General features: G+C 46.2%; 1 protein-coding gene across 1 annotated transcript; it reads right to left on the bottom strand.

The window, feature by feature from the left end:
* Positions 1-788: 788 nt before the first annotated feature.
* Positions 789-13,313, bottom strand: LOC104129540 (histamine N-methyltransferase). Its single transcript, XM_009642488.1, has 6 exons — positions 13,177-13,313; positions 12,185-12,237; positions 8,582-8,689; positions 4,926-5,056; positions 4,253-4,346; positions 789-1,144 (listed from the first exon to the last, which is right to left on the bottom strand). Exons 1-6 carry the CDS (start codon positions 13,311-13,313, stop codon positions 789-791), a joined length of 879 nt encoding a protein of 292 aa, XP_009640783.1.
* Positions 13,314-19,357: the final 6,044 nt, after the last annotated feature.

Here is a 19,357-nt window from a genome sequence, read left to right as displayed (position 1 = left end):
GCTGAGGGAACTGGGGTTATTTAGTCTGGAGAAGAGGAGGCTGAGGGGGGACCTGATCGCCCTCTACAACTGCCTGAAAGGAGGCTGTAGTGAGGTGGGGGTACATTAGGAAAAAATTCTTCACAGAAAGGGTTGTCAGGCTCTGGAATGGGCTGCCCAGGGAGGTGGTAGAGTCCCCATCCCTGGAGGTATTTAAAAGAAGGACAGATGAGGTGCTTAGGGACAGGGTTTAGTGGTGGGATGGCAGGGTTAGGTTAAAGGTTGGACTCAATGATCTTAAAGGTCTTTTCCAACCAAAGCGATTCTATGATTCTGTGATTCTATGAAATACAGGGAGAGGGAAGCCGTGCCATTAAATGGAGCTGGCTGCGGAGGCAGGAACAGGCAACCATCATATGCACAGAAGGTGCGAGGCCACTTTTATGGTAACTGGAGGCATGAGATCTTGAAACTGCATAGAGTTCTTGATTATTTTTGTAGGAATTGGTGAGGTTTCTGCAGTGCCTGAGTGGATGGTCCAAGTTACATCAGATTATACAACATTCATACGATAAAACACAATTAACTGCTTAGTGAGTTATACATTCATAGGTTAGTACAGAATTAATCAGGTATTAAAGATCACTTATAACAACAGATATTAATACTGATTTCTTAACAGTCTCCAAAAATTATATACCAGTACTGAAGTAAACGAAGCCATTTCTAAAGTATGAAAAATGTATTTTGGCTGTTTACAGTTTGTATGTGACTATTTGTTTTGGATCAAGAAGCAAGAAGAGGTTAAGTCATGGCTCAATCACTATTGCACTCAGGTTGTTATTAAAGAGCACCTTTCCATCTCTTTCTTCACTGCATTCAGGCTTTCTTAACTCTTCCATCACCTGGCGCTTCAGTTCAGGAGGAGCAGTTTTAGAGAACTCACAAGTTTCTGTCAGGAAATCCAGCAACAGCTCTCCATCCTTGTTCCCTTCAATAAAGCAGCTGGTTATGTCCATGTGGGATGGGAGCTCGTGGAGCTGGTACTTCAGCCCGGCTGAATCTAGCATCCTTTTGATGTCCGCAGAGGAAACATAAGAGCAGAGGTCATCTAAAGGCAAGGCAGACTTGTACTTCTTCCACAGCATTTCCCAGCCACTGCCTCCTGAGAGATAAGCCACCAGAAAAATGTTTAGGAATAAGGAAAAACACTGTTTGAACAAATTTTTCATCACCTGGGTTTTTTGAGAAGTTGTTCTCATTGCAAGCGGGGTCTCTCCCGCGTTGGGATGTCTCCTGGGGCATGGTGGAGACAGCTGCCTCCCTGCTTCGGTGCCTCGGGGTTGGGGGCTGCGGGAGGGAATGGACATGTTACCTACCCTGGAGCTCCAGCGCCTCCCATCGAGCCCCCAGCTGAGGCCAGAGCAGCTCAGTGCACTCAGCCCTGTCCTCTTCCACTCCCAACACGTTGCGCCCCTCTGCTGCATGCACATAGGCAATATCTCTCAGGGACAGGCTTCTGTAGTCCACATGCTGAACACCAGCTATTTGGTGCCATCTTGATTTAAACTATCCCCTAGAATTCAGCTGGCTGTTTGGAAGACCAAATCCTCTCCTATTCCTTCACCCAATTAATTTGTGGTTGAGCTACACGTGAGCTTCAATGAAACACTTATTGCCTGTAAACTTTCTCCCTGCTATATGAAATACAAGGAGTGCAAAACCCTGATCACATTGTCCATGCAACTGGATGTGTGGTGGGGAAAAGGGTGGGATGGACAGAGCCCAGGATGAAGCCACGCCATTCTCCCAGCCTTCGCTCCCACCGCACTCACAAGCTGTTGGGCATGGGCAATGAAAGGGCGGCCCCTCACCCCAAGCAGAGCTCCCCAGTGGTGCTAGAAGGACGTTTTGGCTGTGTACGATTTGGTTGTGCAAAGGTGAAGAGCAAGGAAGGAAAAGGCTCCTGCAGCACTGCAATCGCCTCCAGAACTAAGCCCGTACCGAGCCCACGCTTGTGCGCGCTCCTCTTCTCAAGGGATGTTTTACAAAGAAAACCATCTGGGTAAGCTGAAAACTCCCCAGATATGTCTCCACATCTTTATTTTCCCTCACCCTGGCTCTGAGATTCAGCATTTCTGCTATAAATCATTTATAAAAGGATCACCCAGAATGACTGGACGGCATGAAAATAACTCGGAGCCTAATGTGTAGCTCTTGAGAGTTATGACTATAAATCTCCATAACCACTAAAACCAGTTGCTCGGTGATTTTGCAAATGCTTTATCTGCAAACAGTTATTTATAGTCAAATAAACAGTTTGGTGTTTAGAAGAGGGGCTACAATATTTTCTTCCACCTGGTGGAAATCGAATGCAGCACACTAATTGCAGAAAATTTGCTGGTGTCAGTGTTGTGTGACTCAGTGCCATCTCTGAGCCGAGCAATTATACACTACCTGAACGAAGCATTATTATAATAGCTCTCAATAGGCTCGGCATATGGCACTACTTTTGTTTTCAAGGCGATGTAAACAGATTTTTTAAATGCGTTAAAAATAACGCTGCATAGCTCTTGCAACTCGCCCGCTCTCCTGGCAGGGATGGGGCGGGCAGGGTTGCAACCTTCACCCACTGACCGAGCCCTCTCCTATCAATCCTGTTCCCAGGCTGTTTTTTAATTAACACATCCTAGTGTGTTTGGGCTGGAGATGACACTACCTTCCTTTTTTTTTTTTTGAAATGAGCTTTGTTCTGCTTATCCTTCAGTACCTCTTTTTGCTTCAGTGCTCATTTTCTAGGACTTCTTCCTTCCCCTCTCTATACCCCTCTTCCTCCCAAGGCTTCCCCCTTCCCTTCCCCTCTGCTATTCTGAGACCTACTCTTCCATATTCTTGCTGGCCCCAGCAATTTCTGCTCCGTTCTGGCCCTTCCCCTCTGCTATTCTGAGACCTACTCTTCTCTCCCATATTGTTGCTGCCCCAGCAATTTCTGCTCCATTCTGCTCCATCAGAAAACAGTCGCCTGGCCCAGAGAGGACTTCAAACACTTTTCATGAATTCAGATTTTTAATCACATTAATTTTGAATAGACACGTGTTCCTCCCTCTATTCACATTTCATTAATATCCAAAGAGACAGGTTAAGCAACTGGAAAAGTGTTTCAATTAACTGTACGCAGGTCTGATATTACGATCTGTTCTCGTGCAGCCAAAGAACAAGAACAGTAACTCAGATAATTTAAAATACAAATTTCTTGTAGTGAACTGCTTGAAAGCCCTTTAAATCAAAAACATTTTGGAGAAAAATAGTTTGAATAAATTCAGGTGGGAGAAGTGCCACTTCGTTGTGGACACTTCAGGAACACAAAAAAAAAGGAACTTCGTCGAACGTATTAGAGCTTGCAGACATGGCCAAATCAGTAAAAAATTGAGCTATAACCTCTGAACAAATAACACTTAACATCCCTGACAAAACTATCAGGTCTGACTGTTCACACAACTAAAATTTCCATAGCTTGTGAGGCAAATTAAAGGCTTTCTAGAGTCAAATTATACCTCACCATTGCAGTAGCTCTAGGATACCTCGCCCATAGTACTAAAAGGTCGTTGTTTACTCCGCTCCAACATTTTCTTGATGGATTGACCACAGAGCACCTCCCTGAGATCTGAAAGAGCCTAAGAATGCCGTTTTCCACCCAAAATGATGATATTAAGGAAATGGGCAGTTTGAGAAGAAAATGAACCATATGTGCTCTAACACCTGCTGTATGGCAGAGCCGAGCCCCCTCGTAGCCGTTTGCTTAATGCCATAAGACTCCAGGAGTGAGATAATTCGGTGCCCAGTCTGAAAAGCCTTTTACAGAACATAGCAGAGGCTGAAGGAGTTCTTGCGAGTGAAAGCTGTGGGACGGAGCCCCATGCCCACTTTGGGGCTCTCTGCTGCATCCATCACTGGCCAGGCTGTAGGATGGGGAAGGACAGAGGGCGAGAGAAAGGCATTTTGTGCCCATGGCACAGGTTTGCTGGCTCACAGAGCCTTTGACTTTACAACCTGCAGCACAGAGCTGCGCAAATATCAATGGTGTGCAGATTTCAATGGATGTAGATGAGTGGATAGCACTTATTATGCAGCCAGTTCACCTCTATAGGTGATAAAGGATGTCTTAAATAAAAATGTGCATTGGTTTCTAGCTGGCCTGTGTTGAACTCACAGGAACCCCAGAGGTCCTGATGGCTCTCAACCGACCGAGCAGCGCTGGTGGAGCAGCTCTCACCTGACACCAGGATAATGAGGAGCTTCGCCTGTGTTTCCAGGAGGCTGTGGAAGTACCGGATAGTTGCTGGGACATCTTTCACATAGTACAGCATCTGGAAAGAGCAGAGATGCTTACAGAGGTATACGGTACGGTCCTGGTGAAAGTTGTAACTGGTACCACTATGTAAAAGAAACCAAATGGGGGCAATCTTGAGCAAAGAGCAGCAGGACAAGAACACAGGTTAGCACAACGCCGGGCAGCGGGCTCACGCTGAAGGCTTGGGGCTGTCACTGTCTTGCCTGGCTCTCCCAGGACCAAGCTCATGTTCATTCATTAACCTGAGATAAAAAGACTTGCCTTTCTTAGCAGGGAAGATGACTTGTAACGGCTTCAGTAAACTTGGAAATACAAAGGCAATTTCACAGAGAGGACAAGGAGCTTTGAAACCACTAGTTAAAATGTATTTTTAGTTGACTGCCACCCACAGCCTGGTTAATAGGACCACTGTGCTCAAAGTTGCTTTGCTGTAGCTCATCTTTCATTTTTGCAGTTCACTTATGCTTAAGTACTTTAAATTACAGGGAAATAAACTCACTTTTCCTCCCCTTAGAGTGGATAATGAGGTTACATACCGCATGCCTACTTTTAACAGCCAAGTCTTTGACAACATTTTCTTTGCAGAGACTTTTACCTGGATCATGTGAATGAAGTCCCATTTTTTAGACTTCTTTTCTGCACTCATTCGACTTTCATATTCATAAGCTGTCTCCTCATGCCAGGTAAACTTTACGTTCTCGAGGTTTGATGTCTCAGCCACATGCTCTGAAATACAGGAGAAGGCAGGACAGAGTTATCTCAATTGCAAATACGGGACCAATTTCCACGCAGAGCTTTAATACATCCAAAAGCCATATATAGGCAGAGAGTTTTGGTACCAGTTTAACAGAGCAGTGGAATATTTAAAACCTTGACCCCATATGTGTAAAGGCCTTTGCTGGATGAAGTCTTAAGAGGGTCTGATGTTTTACTCCTTGCACCCTCATTTGGGCTCCTCTGGTCTTTACTTGATTTAAAAAAAAAAGAAAGAAACTCTTCCCCATGAGTGGCTCAAGCTGCATTAAAAGATATTAGCTGGGATAAACAAGTATGAGGCCACAAGCAGCACATTTCATGCTGAATGGGAGAAGAGCTGATGGCCCCTTCATTCAGGCGCCATGCAAGACCCACATGGCTGAACAAAAGCCAGGCCACGGCACCGGGTTTTCCAGAGACCAAAGAAATAAATACAGAGGCTCGAGGATGGATCAAGAGGACTGTGCTCTGGAAAGAAAGCACAATTAAAGCTCGAGAAGGGCAGAGAAAGCAAATGGCTCACTCTGGGAATGTGTCATGGGGATGGTGGGAGAGGGAAGGAGCTTTGGTCTGTGAGCAAGGACCCATATCTTGACATTTGGCTTCTGCTCCATTCAAATAATTTTTCAAAAGCCCACAGTTTCTACCAACTGCTTCAAGTAAAAGGGATAATAACGTTTTAAAGCAAAGGCTAGTATAAAGAGCGGCACTTGGCTTGTTTTCAGACCCCAGTACAACGCACATCCAGCAACTGAGGAAAGCAGAAAGCTGAGAAGTGGAAACAAGCAATAAGTTATACCAAGGGACTGGCTCATCACTGCATTTCTTTGCTTTTTATGGGAGCAAAACTGAGAGATAATTTCATCATTTAGGGGATGCCGGAATACTAATGTCCATCTGCTGGCATATGGAGCTCATCTCACTGCGCTCCTGCCTGGCGCCCGGGATTGCTCCAGGACAAAGCTAGCCCTGATGCAATTCCTGTGCTTCGCTGGAGTTAACATAAATTTAAAACTTAAATGGCCCAAAGGCAGACTGAACCTTAGCTACAGAACACATGTTCAAAACAACATGATTTGCTAAGACCAGCGCCTTTACACCACTAATCACAATGTTTCTCCTTCTGGGCTCTGATTAGCACATATCCCTGTCGGACAGATGAGAAATGCTCCATCAGTGCTTATCTCCTCTCTTTTACGGCTGGAAATGGGCCACCCCTTTCGGATGTTGCTGCTGTTACTCTGTTCGCTTCCATTTATCAGTCACTGGCCCCAGTGCTTGCAGTTCAGATTTAATTTGCTGTTTTAAATTCAGGCTTCATTCGGCAGCGGTTGAGATCACCATCGCAAATAATCTGGTGCAATCTAGTTCAGTTCAATTGCTAGACAGTCTGCGAGGAGACACTAGGAAGAAAACTGAATTGCTTGCCAGGGTGGGCTTTTAAAGTCAAAATTTCAGAAAGGGCAAACTATTCTGATTATGGGAAGTTTCTGCTCAAAATTCCTCTGAAGGCAAAACGTATCACCCTAACCATTTTGAAAAGTTTTCCTTAATTTTCTCCTGGGCTCAACCCAGACTGTTGGCTGGGTCAGAAGCTGGTCCTGTGCCCTTGAAAGGTGCCGTCGAAACCGGGCTGCCCACAGTTGTGCCGCGCCGTGCAGGCAAGGGCAGCACAGCTCCACTGAGGTGTGATCAACGCTCCAACCATGGTCGCCAAGGGCGTTCACCTGGACATGGACCAGCAATGAAGGAAAGCCACAGCCTGACCACAGGACTTTGATGAGAGCCTCTGTTGTACAACACAACCTAAGATAAGCCTCAGCTTGTCATCACTGCATGTCCCAGTATGAAGTTCCTCTTGTGAGTGTGGCTTCTCCTTCCCAAGGAGAAAGTATCTGGTTAGGCAGAAAACATAACTACAGAATCCTCAGAGGCACAGATAATGCTTCCAATTCTCCCTGGAAAATCTTAGGGCTCAGAAACCTAATTAATGATACCTACTGGGGACATGATTAATTACCAAATAAGAAAGCTTAAAGAAAGAAATTCAGATGAATATTTAATTTCCAGTTTAGCATAAAACTTAAAATAAGGACAACGTCTTGTATTTTCTTTAACTTTCTTCTGGAAAGAAACTCAATGAAGTAAGATAGGACTTCCAATTAGTTGGTGGTAGGTGGCGAGACCACTAGGTAGATTCAGCGCAAATGCAGTCCCACATAGCCTATGGTTAATGGCTCAGACAGGACAGAAATGCTATGTGCAAGTGCCCAAACTGTCTTATAAACAAAGCAGGTGCTCTGTTGCCCATCCCTCACCATCTCAGCCTGGAGCAATGTAAAAGCGCCTGGGATTTTGCATGAGCCATCTTTTCAAAGACCGGGTCCATGTAATATAGAGACAGATATAAAAAAATTATGTTTCCTGGGAGCTTTTGGTGCTTCCAGCAACTCTGAACTCCCCCATTGCAGGGAGAAAGGGATTGTTACTATTATTATTTTTCTCCTTAGACTTCCACAAGTTGCTCCATAATGGGAATGCTTTGGGTTTTAAGGTCTTAAGCAAGAGTAAGAGTTGGAGATTGCCATCGTGGTTTTGCAGTCGGGTATTTACTATGGTTTGGAGCATTTTCAACAACGCAGACTGTGTTCATACGTTACTGCCACATGTGTTCAGCAGCCACTTTCTGGCTCTGCTCGTGATCTGCTCGGGGCTGCTCACAGCCTGCGTGGTGTAGCTGGTGTCACCTCCATAATAACCTGCTAAGGTAAAGCCTGGTAGGTGTTAACCCTGTGATAATCAAACTGTGGATTGATATTTAGTGCTTGCTTTGTAGGGCAATTTGACCAAAGCAGCCCTGCTAACATTCGGTCCTCCTTGGAGAATGCTTGCCTTTCCTTCATGAACGTTGCCCAGACCTTTGGGCTGGGGGAAGGAAACAAGCTCTAAGTCATGGAACACACAGCAAAAGCCTTTCCTATTCACCTTGCTTTCCTTTCCATGTTTTCAAATTCAAAGGATGGTATCTAATTTAGTGCAACACTGTGAGGTTTAGCTATTTGTTATCTAGAAATGATTTTTTTAAGATATGTGAGAATTGCCATGAGACACTAAAATGTTCCCTTCAAAGTTGAGGAAGGATCCTGATTCAGTGCAAGTTGAAAGAGAAAAATTTTCTCTCTGAAGTGTGGGGATTTTACTCTATTCCCATGCAGTCACCCACCAGTTCCCGCCTTGCTTAGCTTTTAAAGGCTGCCTAGTCCCAAGCCTTTGCCACGCAGAGTTCTTTGCAGTGTGAGAGACTAAGATTTTAATGAGACACTGAGCATTGCTGAAAAGCAAGGATGCCAAGAACTCATAAAATAGTGACTTTTTTTAACTTTTAAGAACAATTCTGACAAGAATGCAGTTGAATGTGGGGTCATCCAGCATTCAACTCTTTTTAATGCATTTAGCGTACTTAATGTAAATTTAATTTATTGAATGTAAAAATACCTTTGTACTTGAAGATTTGGTCAGCACTTGGCTCTATTACATCATTGTTGATGGTGATCCCTGGATATCTGGCTTGCACTTTTGAGAGGATCAGCAGGTCCATCTCACCTAGAGAAGCAGGCGACATGATATACAAGATGAAAGCAAAGCTCAGGCGAATGTCATCACCACCACCATCACATCCCCGGTTTTGAAGACGGGTGCCTGCCATTCATGTACAGAAAATGTACCACGCGGGTATAAGCAGCTGCTTTGTATTCTCAGCAGACTGCCACTGAGGGTTTATCTCTAGGATTTGAGAAAAATTTAAATATCCCAACTATCTCCATTCCTCCTCTATCACCATAAGTGCCAAGGAAAAACCAGATGCAGTCATGCACATGGCATGACTGCGTATTTTCTGGACATGGCCTAACCTCCCGGGGAAGATCCTAAATGGCTTTGATAGTACTGGTTCTGATGGCCCCACATCACCAACGAACCTGGCAGGATTTCTTAGGAGTCAGTAAGAGCGTTTCTAGCCAAGCATCTCACTGTTTACCAGGTCATGTGGGTGAGGGAGAAGAGAATATGTGTTTACACTAGAATTAGAAACAACATTCATGTCTGTTTGTTTTTAGTGTCCTGTGTCTTTTTCCATAAGTACGATGAATAGTGCACATACCATTTATGTTTATCTAACCCCTGTTTACTGAATACCCCAGAACTGACTGTGCTTTCTTTGTGAGGAATAGTTCTCTCTGGACGCCATTCAGGTCAGCTGCAATTATTTTATGGAAGTACCATGGATAGTACCAATATGGTACTATCATGGAAGTACCAATAGATACAACATTTCAAAATTTAAAAAGAGCTGCCCTTGCTCTTGTCCACTTCTCCCCATCTGCAGTGTAGGAAGTCTGGGGAGATGATGCTCCTGACTGAGGGAGGACCAGGGACAACACCGTGCTGGCTGGCTTAGCTTTCTTAGGGTTCACTTCTGCTTGTTGTGCTTGAATAAATTTAAGGTGGAAAAAATAATAGAAGAGTAAATTAAGGTAGAACGAGTGAAGTAGAGGGTAACTGCAGTGAATAAGAGACCCAGGGGTCACGTTGCAGGCAAATATTGAGCTTTGCCCCGAAAGACGTACTCACACTTGCACACAACTCCACGTTATAAAATTCCCTACAAATGAACAAAATTGCGTACTGAATGGCAGATCACCCAGCCAGCCCCGCTGGTTAGACAGGCCCATAGTGAGGGACACAGGGGTCGTGCTCCCATCGTATTTGCACAACTTCTGCTCATCCTTACGATTTCCAGTGCCCCTGGGCTCCCACCAGCCCTTTCAGCATTAGCTCCATTTTCCAGAAGACTGGGGGTACAAAAGGAAAATATTAGGGATTAAATGGCCTTAATGCGTACTCCAGAGCTCAACCCAGCCCGCCAGGTCCTCCCCCAGGGGGTCCTTTTCACTACGAAGAGCTGTCTGCCTGCTCCTGGCCCCACCACACATCACCATGGGTCAAAACCAGGGACCCCAGCCCAGGTCTCACCTGCTCATTAACGCCCCAAGATTTTAACCCACAAAAGTTCAATCTTTTCAGACTTATGCATCTTTCTTAAAGCAACCAATAACACCAAAATTTACATGGCATCTGTGCAAGCGTGTTCTTTGAGGGAGGGAAATTGGATTTGTGAAGCAGCAGAAATAGCTGCGGCTTTGCTATCACTGCAGACGCTGTGTTCAGTGGAAACATCAGAATAAAGTCAGTCATCTGCAGGCTGCCGTGCTAAAATCTGGGAACACAGAATTTTTAATGAACTGCTGCAATATTTTTGATTTTTGGTTGCTTTACCAACTTTCTGTAAAATGGATTAGGCCTTTGAAAAGGCTGTGCAGGTCCTGATAAAAAAAATTTGAATTTCGCATTTCCATATGCGGATAGGTTAATATATTTCCTTCCACTCTTCTGTGGCCAAATCACCCTTGTATTGTTTTTAACCAAAAAAACCCACCCCTTTGATTCATAATTTAATCCACAGCCTTAATTGACTTCAGTTAGCTCTTTTATATGCAAACAAGTGTCCTGAGGCATTTTACAGTCAAATCTGTGGCAGCTTGCATTATCAACAATTTGGCAATTAGGCTATCCGAATTATTTAAACTCTCCAACACAATTACCTTTTAAAGGCTACCACTATGTTCACCATTAAGTTTCTAATTAAACATTTTACGTAACGGGATAGTTTATAGCACAGTTGCTACTTTATAGCGGCGTTGATGACTTTTATGGTTTTTAAAGGTACAGAGTGCTGCGCGCTGGAGTGTGAACTTAATAAGGCAGAGGCTGTAGGCGAAGGCAGGCGCTGTAGACGGGCGGGTGTAATGGGATATGATGCTACATTAAATGGTTTGCTTGTCTCTCGAGGTGGAAAAGTGGAAAGGAACCGCTTATCCATCCCTGCTCCCTCCCTGCAAAGCGTGGGGGCGGAGGGGGCCAGGGTAGCTCCCTCGCCAGGGTTAGCTGGGGGGGATTGGGGAATTTGCTGCCTCCTGACCCCCCAAGGACCCATGGTGGGAACAAGCCAGCAAGCAGCAAGGTTTTGGTGGTGTTGAGGGGTTTTTACATCATAAAATGAGCTTTGCCTGCACATTATTGATTTAATACCCATCGTGCTAAGCTCGAGTGTCCCTGGTTAGGGAGTTAAGTACCGCAGTAAGTGTTCCTGTTAAAAACAACATTTTTTTTGGCAGAAGAATGGTTTCCCTTGTTTGGCGAGCAATGTTCCTACCCTGTCACACTGTCTGCTTTATAACCAATGCCCGCCATTTACATACATATTTTTTTTACTTATTAGGAGAGATTGACAAAGCTGAGATTAGTCTTTGGAGATGGTATGACTAAAGCATTTAAACTAAATTAACTGTTCTTATAAAATTTAAGTTTGTTGACTTAATGGGCAGAGCAGAATTAGAAAACATAAGCTTTAATTATGGGGGAACTTAAGAATTTATTGAGAAGCCGCTACTTGATGTTATCAGTGGTGTTTTTCCACCCAGTGAACTTCAGATAAGAGACTTATTTCTTCTGTTTTCCCCTGGATTTTTTCTGGAGCTTATGTTCAGCTCCAGTGTTTTGGCAGACAGTAGCTCCAGTAGGGTCTTGTGCATTGACTGTGGTCAGCAAGTACGTACAGGCAAACCAGAGGTCAGCCGAGGCTGCCACGTAGCAGTGACGGGGAGTTACTGCATCAGTAAATAGCTACAGGGGAGAGTAATTGCAATGCAGGTAAAAATGTAATATTCTGGGGGATCTAAGACATTATAGTGCTTTTTTTGTCTACAAAAACTATGGGGCAGTTCAAGCCTCTGTCTGCCCTTGAGGAGTGATGGTGCAGAAGGAGGCTCCTCGTGGAGGGCATACTAAGGATCAGCGTGCGGAGGCACAAGCTGTTTTCAGACAACGTGGCCACACACCAGCCAACGCCATCTGCTCCTGGAGCTAACTTTTCAAGAAAAGACTTATTTCCCACTCTGCTCCTTTCTGCAATTTGCAATCCTCTATTCTGTGAGGGAAAAAAAAGGGAAAAGCATATCAATATTGAAGTTCATAGCCTACCTGCTCCACCACCAACACTTAGAATATTGATTGTAGACTTCCCGTTTCCAATACTGAAAAACATTATTTATACATTTTTGGAAAGCTACCCAGTAGAGAGGGTTACATCCATTTTGTGAAGCACCAGAGATCCCATGAAGATTAAAATCTGCAGGGCAAAATCAAATGCAATGCGCCCGTGTACAGGCATGCCCACAAGCTGGCAGGAGGGATCAGATTCAGAACTCCAGTCTTTGGAGATTCTTGATTTCCAGTTATTTTGGCAATTTGTGAAGGAGTTCTGCTTTTACTACGAGTGCACATAAGCAGCAGCAGGTACATGCCTTCTCCATGTCTGTGCTTTGAGGACCAGAGACCTCCCCAGGTCTGGACCGGCAGCTTAAACATTATTTGTAGAAGTTTTACATTTTGCAAAATGAGGAGAAAGAAGGGAGAGTGTAACATGTTTAAAATCCCTTAGTGAGGCTTAGGCAGAGCCATAAACACCTGGGCCCAGAGAAGGGCCTCCCCAGAACCAGGATTTGACCCCAGCTGCCTGCTGCCCAAGCCAGCCCGCAAAGCGAGGGGTCCAGCGAAAAACACGCATGTCAGGCAAAGCAGAAGCTTTATTTACACGTACTAGAAGAGACCATAAATATTACCTGAAAAGATTACTTTTGAACAGATGCTTTCAATCACATTTAATGTTAGAACGGAATACCTGTTATTGCATTCTAGAGCTGTTTCAGAATAAGCTATATTTGCATGCAAGGAAACAATTCAGCCTTATCTCCTCCCTGCTAGGCAGGCTGTGTCCCAAAGAACAGCCGTTCAGCAGCGTGTGCAAATGAAATCTCCAGCCAAGCCCTATCAGAGACCTACAGACGGGGTGGCTGGCGGGGAACAGCAATCTGCCTCTTGCAGGCACCCCCCCGAGCCTGGCCAAGCCCATGACCACCGCAAGAGCATGCCTCAGGCTGTCCTTCAGCTCCACGTGGCCACCTCCATGTTACCTCGCTATCACGTCCGGCAGCTGCCTCTCCATGAACTCCCGCATGCACTGGTGCTCCGTCGAATTCGCGAGGAAGAGGTGGAAAGACTGGAGGTATCTGGCGGGGTCGGTGAGCAAGCTCCTCATGGGCGATGCCATGCTGGGGGTTGGCAGGTTGCAGGAGGGGACGGGTTGCTCCCTGCAGCTCTTCTTCCAGACCTGGAGAAGGAGTAACAAACGCCGGAGAGGTAAAAACCAGCACAACCCCAGATTTTGCTCCACATCCTCAGCCTTGCTGCTTCACCTTAGAGCACTTAAAAAAGCATTATGTAATTTTGCAATAGAAGCTGTAAAACAGGTTTGAGCAGCAAAGGGTAATACATCATCTTTAATCAGCGCTGGGGAAATGCCAGCATTTTTTAACTGTGCTGACACAGGGCTCTGTTAAGACCCAGTAAAACGGGTCTTTAGACGGTTCTTAAAGAAAAGAAAAATTCCCCTATTTCTTGAAGGCACGGAGAGGCTCCGAAGACTCGGTCTGGATTAGAAGAAAGTGCAACACACATCTCCAGAGATGCTGGGCAGATGTCTCCATCTGTTTTTTAAATCTTTTGATGTTCTTAAAGGGAATGCTGATGGTGGGGTGAAAACAATAAAAACCTTATAAATGCACTCTTTATTTTTCTAGTTCCTCTGAAGATAATGGCATGATTCCCATGGGCTAAGCAGTTAATTCATGAAAGCCATGTGAGTTACTGGAATGGATGTTGTGCTAAACCTGGTTTACAGAGTCGGGAGCAGGGGAGGCAGGGTGTGCTACCGGGAAATGTCAGGCTGTACCTTAAAAAGTGCACAAAGATGTCTTCATCCCCTCTTAAAATGCAGTGTAAGTCCATTAGGTTTGTCCTAACTGGCAAGGAGATAGCGGTCCTCTTCTTTCTCGTGGCTTAAGGACCACACTGCATCTCTTACAATCAGATCTGACTTCCCTGCAGAGGTTACGCCCCAGGCACCTCTCGTTATTTTTATTTCTCCCTTTGGGCTGTCTCCAGCCAAGCCCTGTTGTTGTTGAAGCACAGAAGCCAAGAGCAAAAGCTTCCCACCCGCTGAGGTCCCCCAGCTCCCAGCGCAGCCGGGATGGCTTCCCTTGCCCCACTGCGACCCCGCGCCCCTTCGCTCGCCAGCGTGGCCACCGAAATACAAACTGTGGGCTTTTTGCAGACTACTTCTCTTGTTCTTTCGAATTATAATTCTGTCCTCTGCTGTGCCGAAGTCCCTCCCAGCTGCACATCACATAACCACGGTCTTGTCCCTCCCCCAAGTCAGGAAGGGAAACACGGAAGAGCAGCGGGCTCAGGTTCATGGTCATCATTACCTCCCTTTCTGGTGGTGAACTGCTGATAACTTTTCTGACTGACTGTGCAAACAGTTTTCCACCCACAGAGCAGCTGTCTCATCAAGGCCACATCTTCCTCCCTTGCTTATGAGAGTGCCATACAAGATGGTGGCAGCCCTAAAGCCCATGTATAGGAGCACCTCCTTCTCCCTCGTATGCCAGGACAGTTACAGCACTGGCAGAAAGATGGGCTTGGCACAATTTCTCCCTGACATCTCTACTTTGTCTGGCCACCCCCTTATTCTCTTTCTGGTGCTCATTCCTTTTCAAAGGACAATTTCTGGGGACAGCCATCGTGCCAAGCAGTTGCAGTTCCCTGGCTCCTCCTGCTCTCTTTTCAACGATAACATGAACTGCTTGGCTTTGCCCACCTTCCTTTTCTGCTCATGCCAAAGATAACATCCAGCTCGTGACATGTTTTGGTTTTGCATCTCACAAGCCACATCACTCCACATCCCAAAGGTTCCCACAGGAGGACGCGAGGTGAGGGATGGTGGCAATGCACCTCCTCCAGCACGTGCTGCTCCCAGAGCCATAGGTCAATTAGCAATGCCTGTTAATTGCTGTCCTTGAGACAGCCCCAAAGACCAGCAGCAACCTCCGGAGCAGGACCTAAGGTGTGATTTTCCACCCATACCACCACTGAGGCAGACTGGGCTTTCATGAAGCACACTCCTTGTGCCCTAGCCCCCCAGACAGCAAGGGTGCTTTCAAGGGAAAAACCAGCAAAACTGGGTATGTTAAACAACAGCAATGATTCAAAGGGCCTGGAAACATGTAGATGGGAGAGCTTTAAATGCTTTGCTGGGTCCTGGGTGCCCATGAGGGCCAGTTCAGAGAGACATGGGAAGATGATGTCCCCTCCCCAGCCACAGAGCTCACTGCCCTGCAGCCCGCTTCGGTGAGCCTGGCGGTGTTAGATAGGAGAGGCGATCTGGCCCATGCATTAAACAGGCAGACCAACAAATTCCAGCCAAATTGACTCTCTTAGGTGGAGGACGATGGCTCAGGCTCGCAGGGTGGTACCTGCCGCTCACCGCCCCAGCCACCGCATGTGAGCCCTCTGGCAACCCCAGGTCCTTTGCCCAGATGTTAAGCACTCAAATCCTCAGAAAAATCTGAATTAACCCATGGAAACCAAGTGTAAATTTTGCCAGAGAGAGTACAGAAGCAAACACCTGGAGGTACGTCAGGTGAGAATTACTGCTAACCCACCCTGAAAATAACGTGGTGTATTTCTTGCTCACCTGCTCCTCTGCTCTGCCCAGCTCCTCCCTTTTTACTTTAAGTGCATAAAGACGCTTTGCCATTTGCCACTAACCTATTTTATGACGTTCAACCTTGAGAAAATATTTCGCAGTTAATAAGAGGAGATTTAGATAATCAACCTCTTTTCCATGCCTCCCTCTACTTCCTGTGATTCAATTTGCCGACGTCCCCTGCTTGGCAGTCTGTAATGAGCAGCTGAGATTCATTTTCATGTTAGGTGCAGTTCAAGGAATTTGTCTCATTTATTTCATTATGCTTTTGGCTGTTTGAATTTGCCCCATTTAATTCATTATGTGTTTGGCTGTTTGAATTGCAGCCAGTTAACTTTAAAAATGAATAAAGAGGAGGAAGAGCAGGACTTTTTTCTGAATCAGGCTGATGGAAACTTTGGGATAATAATGTTCACTTAGGCACATCCCCTTCGGTGACAACCAACATTTATACATGCCTCCCTAAAAAGATTGAGGAGTTCCAAAAACAGACTCTGTGTTTACGCTGCAGTTGCTTGATCCACCCCTGATTTGCACCGGCACTAGCAGAATTAAACCTGCTTTAAACCCACCGTAAAACTCTTTAAAGCTTTTGCTGCCTGAGAAAGGAGCAGACAACACCTGCCTGTGGAGGCAGGGGGCAGTTCAACCCCTGCCAGCCGTGGCCAGCCCGCACCCTCTGCGGGGTCCACACCGGCCGTCCCACGCCTGGCACAGCCACCAATGCACGGGGAGCATTTAGCCATGGAGATCTATCAACATGGTAATCAGAGTCGGGATGAAAAGGAAAGCCCTGCCCCTGGTATATAAGAAACGCAGCTCTTGACAAATTGGAAATAGTTGTCTCGGTCTCGGCACACGGCAATATACAGTATTATTTACAGTTTGCCTATAGAAGCCTACCATTATAGGTTACTTTGCTTCTTCCCAGCAGCTGAGATTTTGCTTATCCCTTACTTTGCAGGGCTTAAGCAACGGGAAGCATTTTCCAAGTTGTGTACACCCTCCTGTTATGAGCAGTTTCATCCCAGGGAACACACTCGTGGAAAAAAACACTGCCGTATGCCTGCTGTCACGCTGCCTTTTGGTGCTCAGAGCATTAATAACATATTTGCCCTGTGTGTGCCTCACATTATTCATTGTTCCCTCACGTCTTGTGAGAAGGAATTTTTCTGAAATTAAACGAAGAAGTTTTCCTTCTGGACTTAGGTGGAGAGATTAACTGTTCACGCTGCAAAAGTCATACAAAAGGATAGAGTGATATAAATAATCATGCTTTCAAAGGCACAGTTACAGGAAGATTGGCTATAGTTTGACATGCAGCTGGAAGTTTACCAAAATAAAGATTCCACATCAACGGTTAAAATTGCTTCAGCTAGAATGATGACTCTGTGGGAAAGCAGCACCCACTGCATTTTTTTCTCCCTCCGTAGCCAGCATTTCCAAACCACTCGGAGGGCAGGAGTTTCAAAGCCCTTCGCCAAGGAGCAAACTGAGACCCACAGGCCCACGGTGTTTCGGCACTTTCTGCTGGTCCCACCACAACGAGGGATGTCACCGCCACACCGCAGGGACGAGCAGCCCCGCAACTGTTTCGATGTCTTGAATCGATGATCGCGACTTCATTTGCAAGAGGCATTTTAAGGAACATGAAATCCCAGCTACTCTGTCAGACAGCTACAAACTGAGCCAGCTTCTCCTGGCTTGCAGGGTCCCAGCAAATGCTAATTCTGCGGCAAGGCTCCCACGCAGGCTGTGGGTGCAAACCCAGCAGCAGCCGTGCAATGCCATGAAAAGCCCTGGCTCCCTACCGGCAACAAGCACCGCTGTTCAAACATAGCTGAACAGCAAGGTCAGGGGTGTTTTCCTGCTTTTCTGTGCAGTTTTGGAAATCTAGATGAATTGGCATCACCAGAACTGTGCATGTTGGTCAAAAGAAAATAAACTCAGTGCATCTGGCCCATGCTTTTTTTCCCCTCTGCAATCCACTAAAAATGAGTTTTCCAAGTGCCAGTTGCCATTTAATATTAAAGCCTAAGTTTAGAGAGCCAAAAATAAAAATGATGTGCATCTGGTGCTTTTAAGTTCTTTATGAAAATAAAAGATGCTGCTGTTAATTTTCTGCTTTAATTTCCCCTGGAGATGCATTCTGTGAGCTTTAAGCCAAATCCCAGCCATTTCAGTTCGACGTGAGCTCAGTGCTGGCCTAGTGCAGGGTAAATGGGGGTGGGGTGGGGGGGAGGCTGCACCATTGCCTAGACCTTACTTTCATTGCCCCCAGCACCTTCCCTTCCCAAGGGTGAATCACAGAATCACAGAATCATTTAGGTTGGAAAAGACCTTTAAGATCATCAAGCTGCGGAGGTGCCTGCGCAGGGTAGGGCAGGGCTGGGCTGAGCTGGAGGCTACAAGCCAGTGGAGAAGGGCAGGAGCCAGGACGGGGACTGGCATCGCTCTGCAAAATGCAATCCTGCAGAGAAGCTTTTCACGCTGCCCTCGGGCAGATCTACAGTTTTGTTCATTAATGTGGTCTTACACTCTTTAGCACCAACATTTAGAAAAGAAAAATCACCTCCCTGTGACATTTTGCCGTGCGTCCTCCTATATACAACACTGTCCTAGATGGCAGGAGGCTGAGGTATTGAAAGGAGATCCCGCAAGCCTTGAGGGCATCAATATTTGGGAAATAATCGCTATTGTGCATTAAACGTCTCTCTGTCATGACAGCTCAGGGGCCAGTTCACAACTCTGTAGATGCTTGGCCAACAGTGGCATGGCTCCATATGAAAACATCAAGCTGTGAGTAAGACGAGTCCACCCAGAAACCTGGCAAGGACCCGAGTAGTTGTCACTGGCCCCTTAGGCAAGGCGAGAGCTGGGAACAGTCAACATCTGCAGATCATTTCCTTCTCTGGAGTACAGTTGTGTGGGTTTGGGCTGAAAATTTATACTCTGGGAAGGAGGAGAAAGGAGTTAAATGTTACGGTTTGGGTCCAAATGAATCATTATTATTTCTTCTACCAGGAATGCTGTGAGCAATGCTGGGAGAAAGCCCTCGCTGAAGGGGGAAAGGTGCAGGGGAACGTGCCCAGCCACACGCTCCTGGGGTGGCCACCAGCCGTGCCCAGCAGCAACGCAGGATTTCCATTAATTTGTGCTGATCCACAAGCTCCAACAGCCTCATCGGTCTCACGGCAGAAGTGGGAATAGCAGCACAAAAGCATCCGCTGAAGAGTTAGAAGTGTTGTGACAACTGGTCAGTCAACCGATGCCTTCAGAGATGAAAAGTGCTATCCAAGTTACCAAAAAAGATGGGTGCAGGCAGGGCATTGGGACTGGCTGCTGGTGAAGACAGGTGATTACAGGCGTAAAGCTGTGTAGTGTTGATTTTATCTTGGAAGGGACAGGAGAGCCGGAATAGCCCATCAGTCATGTGCATGGCTGCAGCGGCCCTCGCTTGGGCGAAGATCCATTCCTTGGGAGCAGGGACCGAAGCCTGGAGTCACAGCTGAGCAAAGCTGAGCTTGGGAGCAGGCAGGGGATGGCTC

The sequence above is a fragment of the Egretta garzetta genome, unplaced genomic scaffold, assembly GCF_000687185.1.
Source record: "Egretta garzetta isolate BGI_Z169 unplaced genomic scaffold, ASM68718v1 scaffold197, whole genome shotgun sequence".
In the NCBI taxonomy this organism is placed as follows: Eukaryota; Metazoa; Chordata; class Aves; order Pelecaniformes; family Ardeidae; genus Egretta; species Egretta garzetta.
Note: the sequence above shows the minus strand (reverse complement) of the source record. Positions and strands in the feature narration are given on the sequence as shown.

What these genes read in the sequence shown, in the direction of transcription:
- LOC104129540 (XM_009642488.1), bottom strand. Translation starts at nt 13,313, where the DNA reads ATGGCATCGCCCATGAGGAGCTTGCTCACCGACCCCGCCAGATACCTC. An exon ending in AAGTGTTGGTGGTGGAGCAG is followed by an intron (nt 8,690 to 12,184) that starts GTAGGCTATGAA and finishes CTGCTTCTCTAG; the next exon opens with GTGAGATGGACCTGCTGATC. An exon ending in CCTCATTATCCTGGTGTCAG is followed by an intron (nt 1,145 to 4,252) that starts GTGAGAGCTGCT and finishes CTTATCTCTCAG; the next exon opens with GAGGCAGTGGCTGGGAAATG.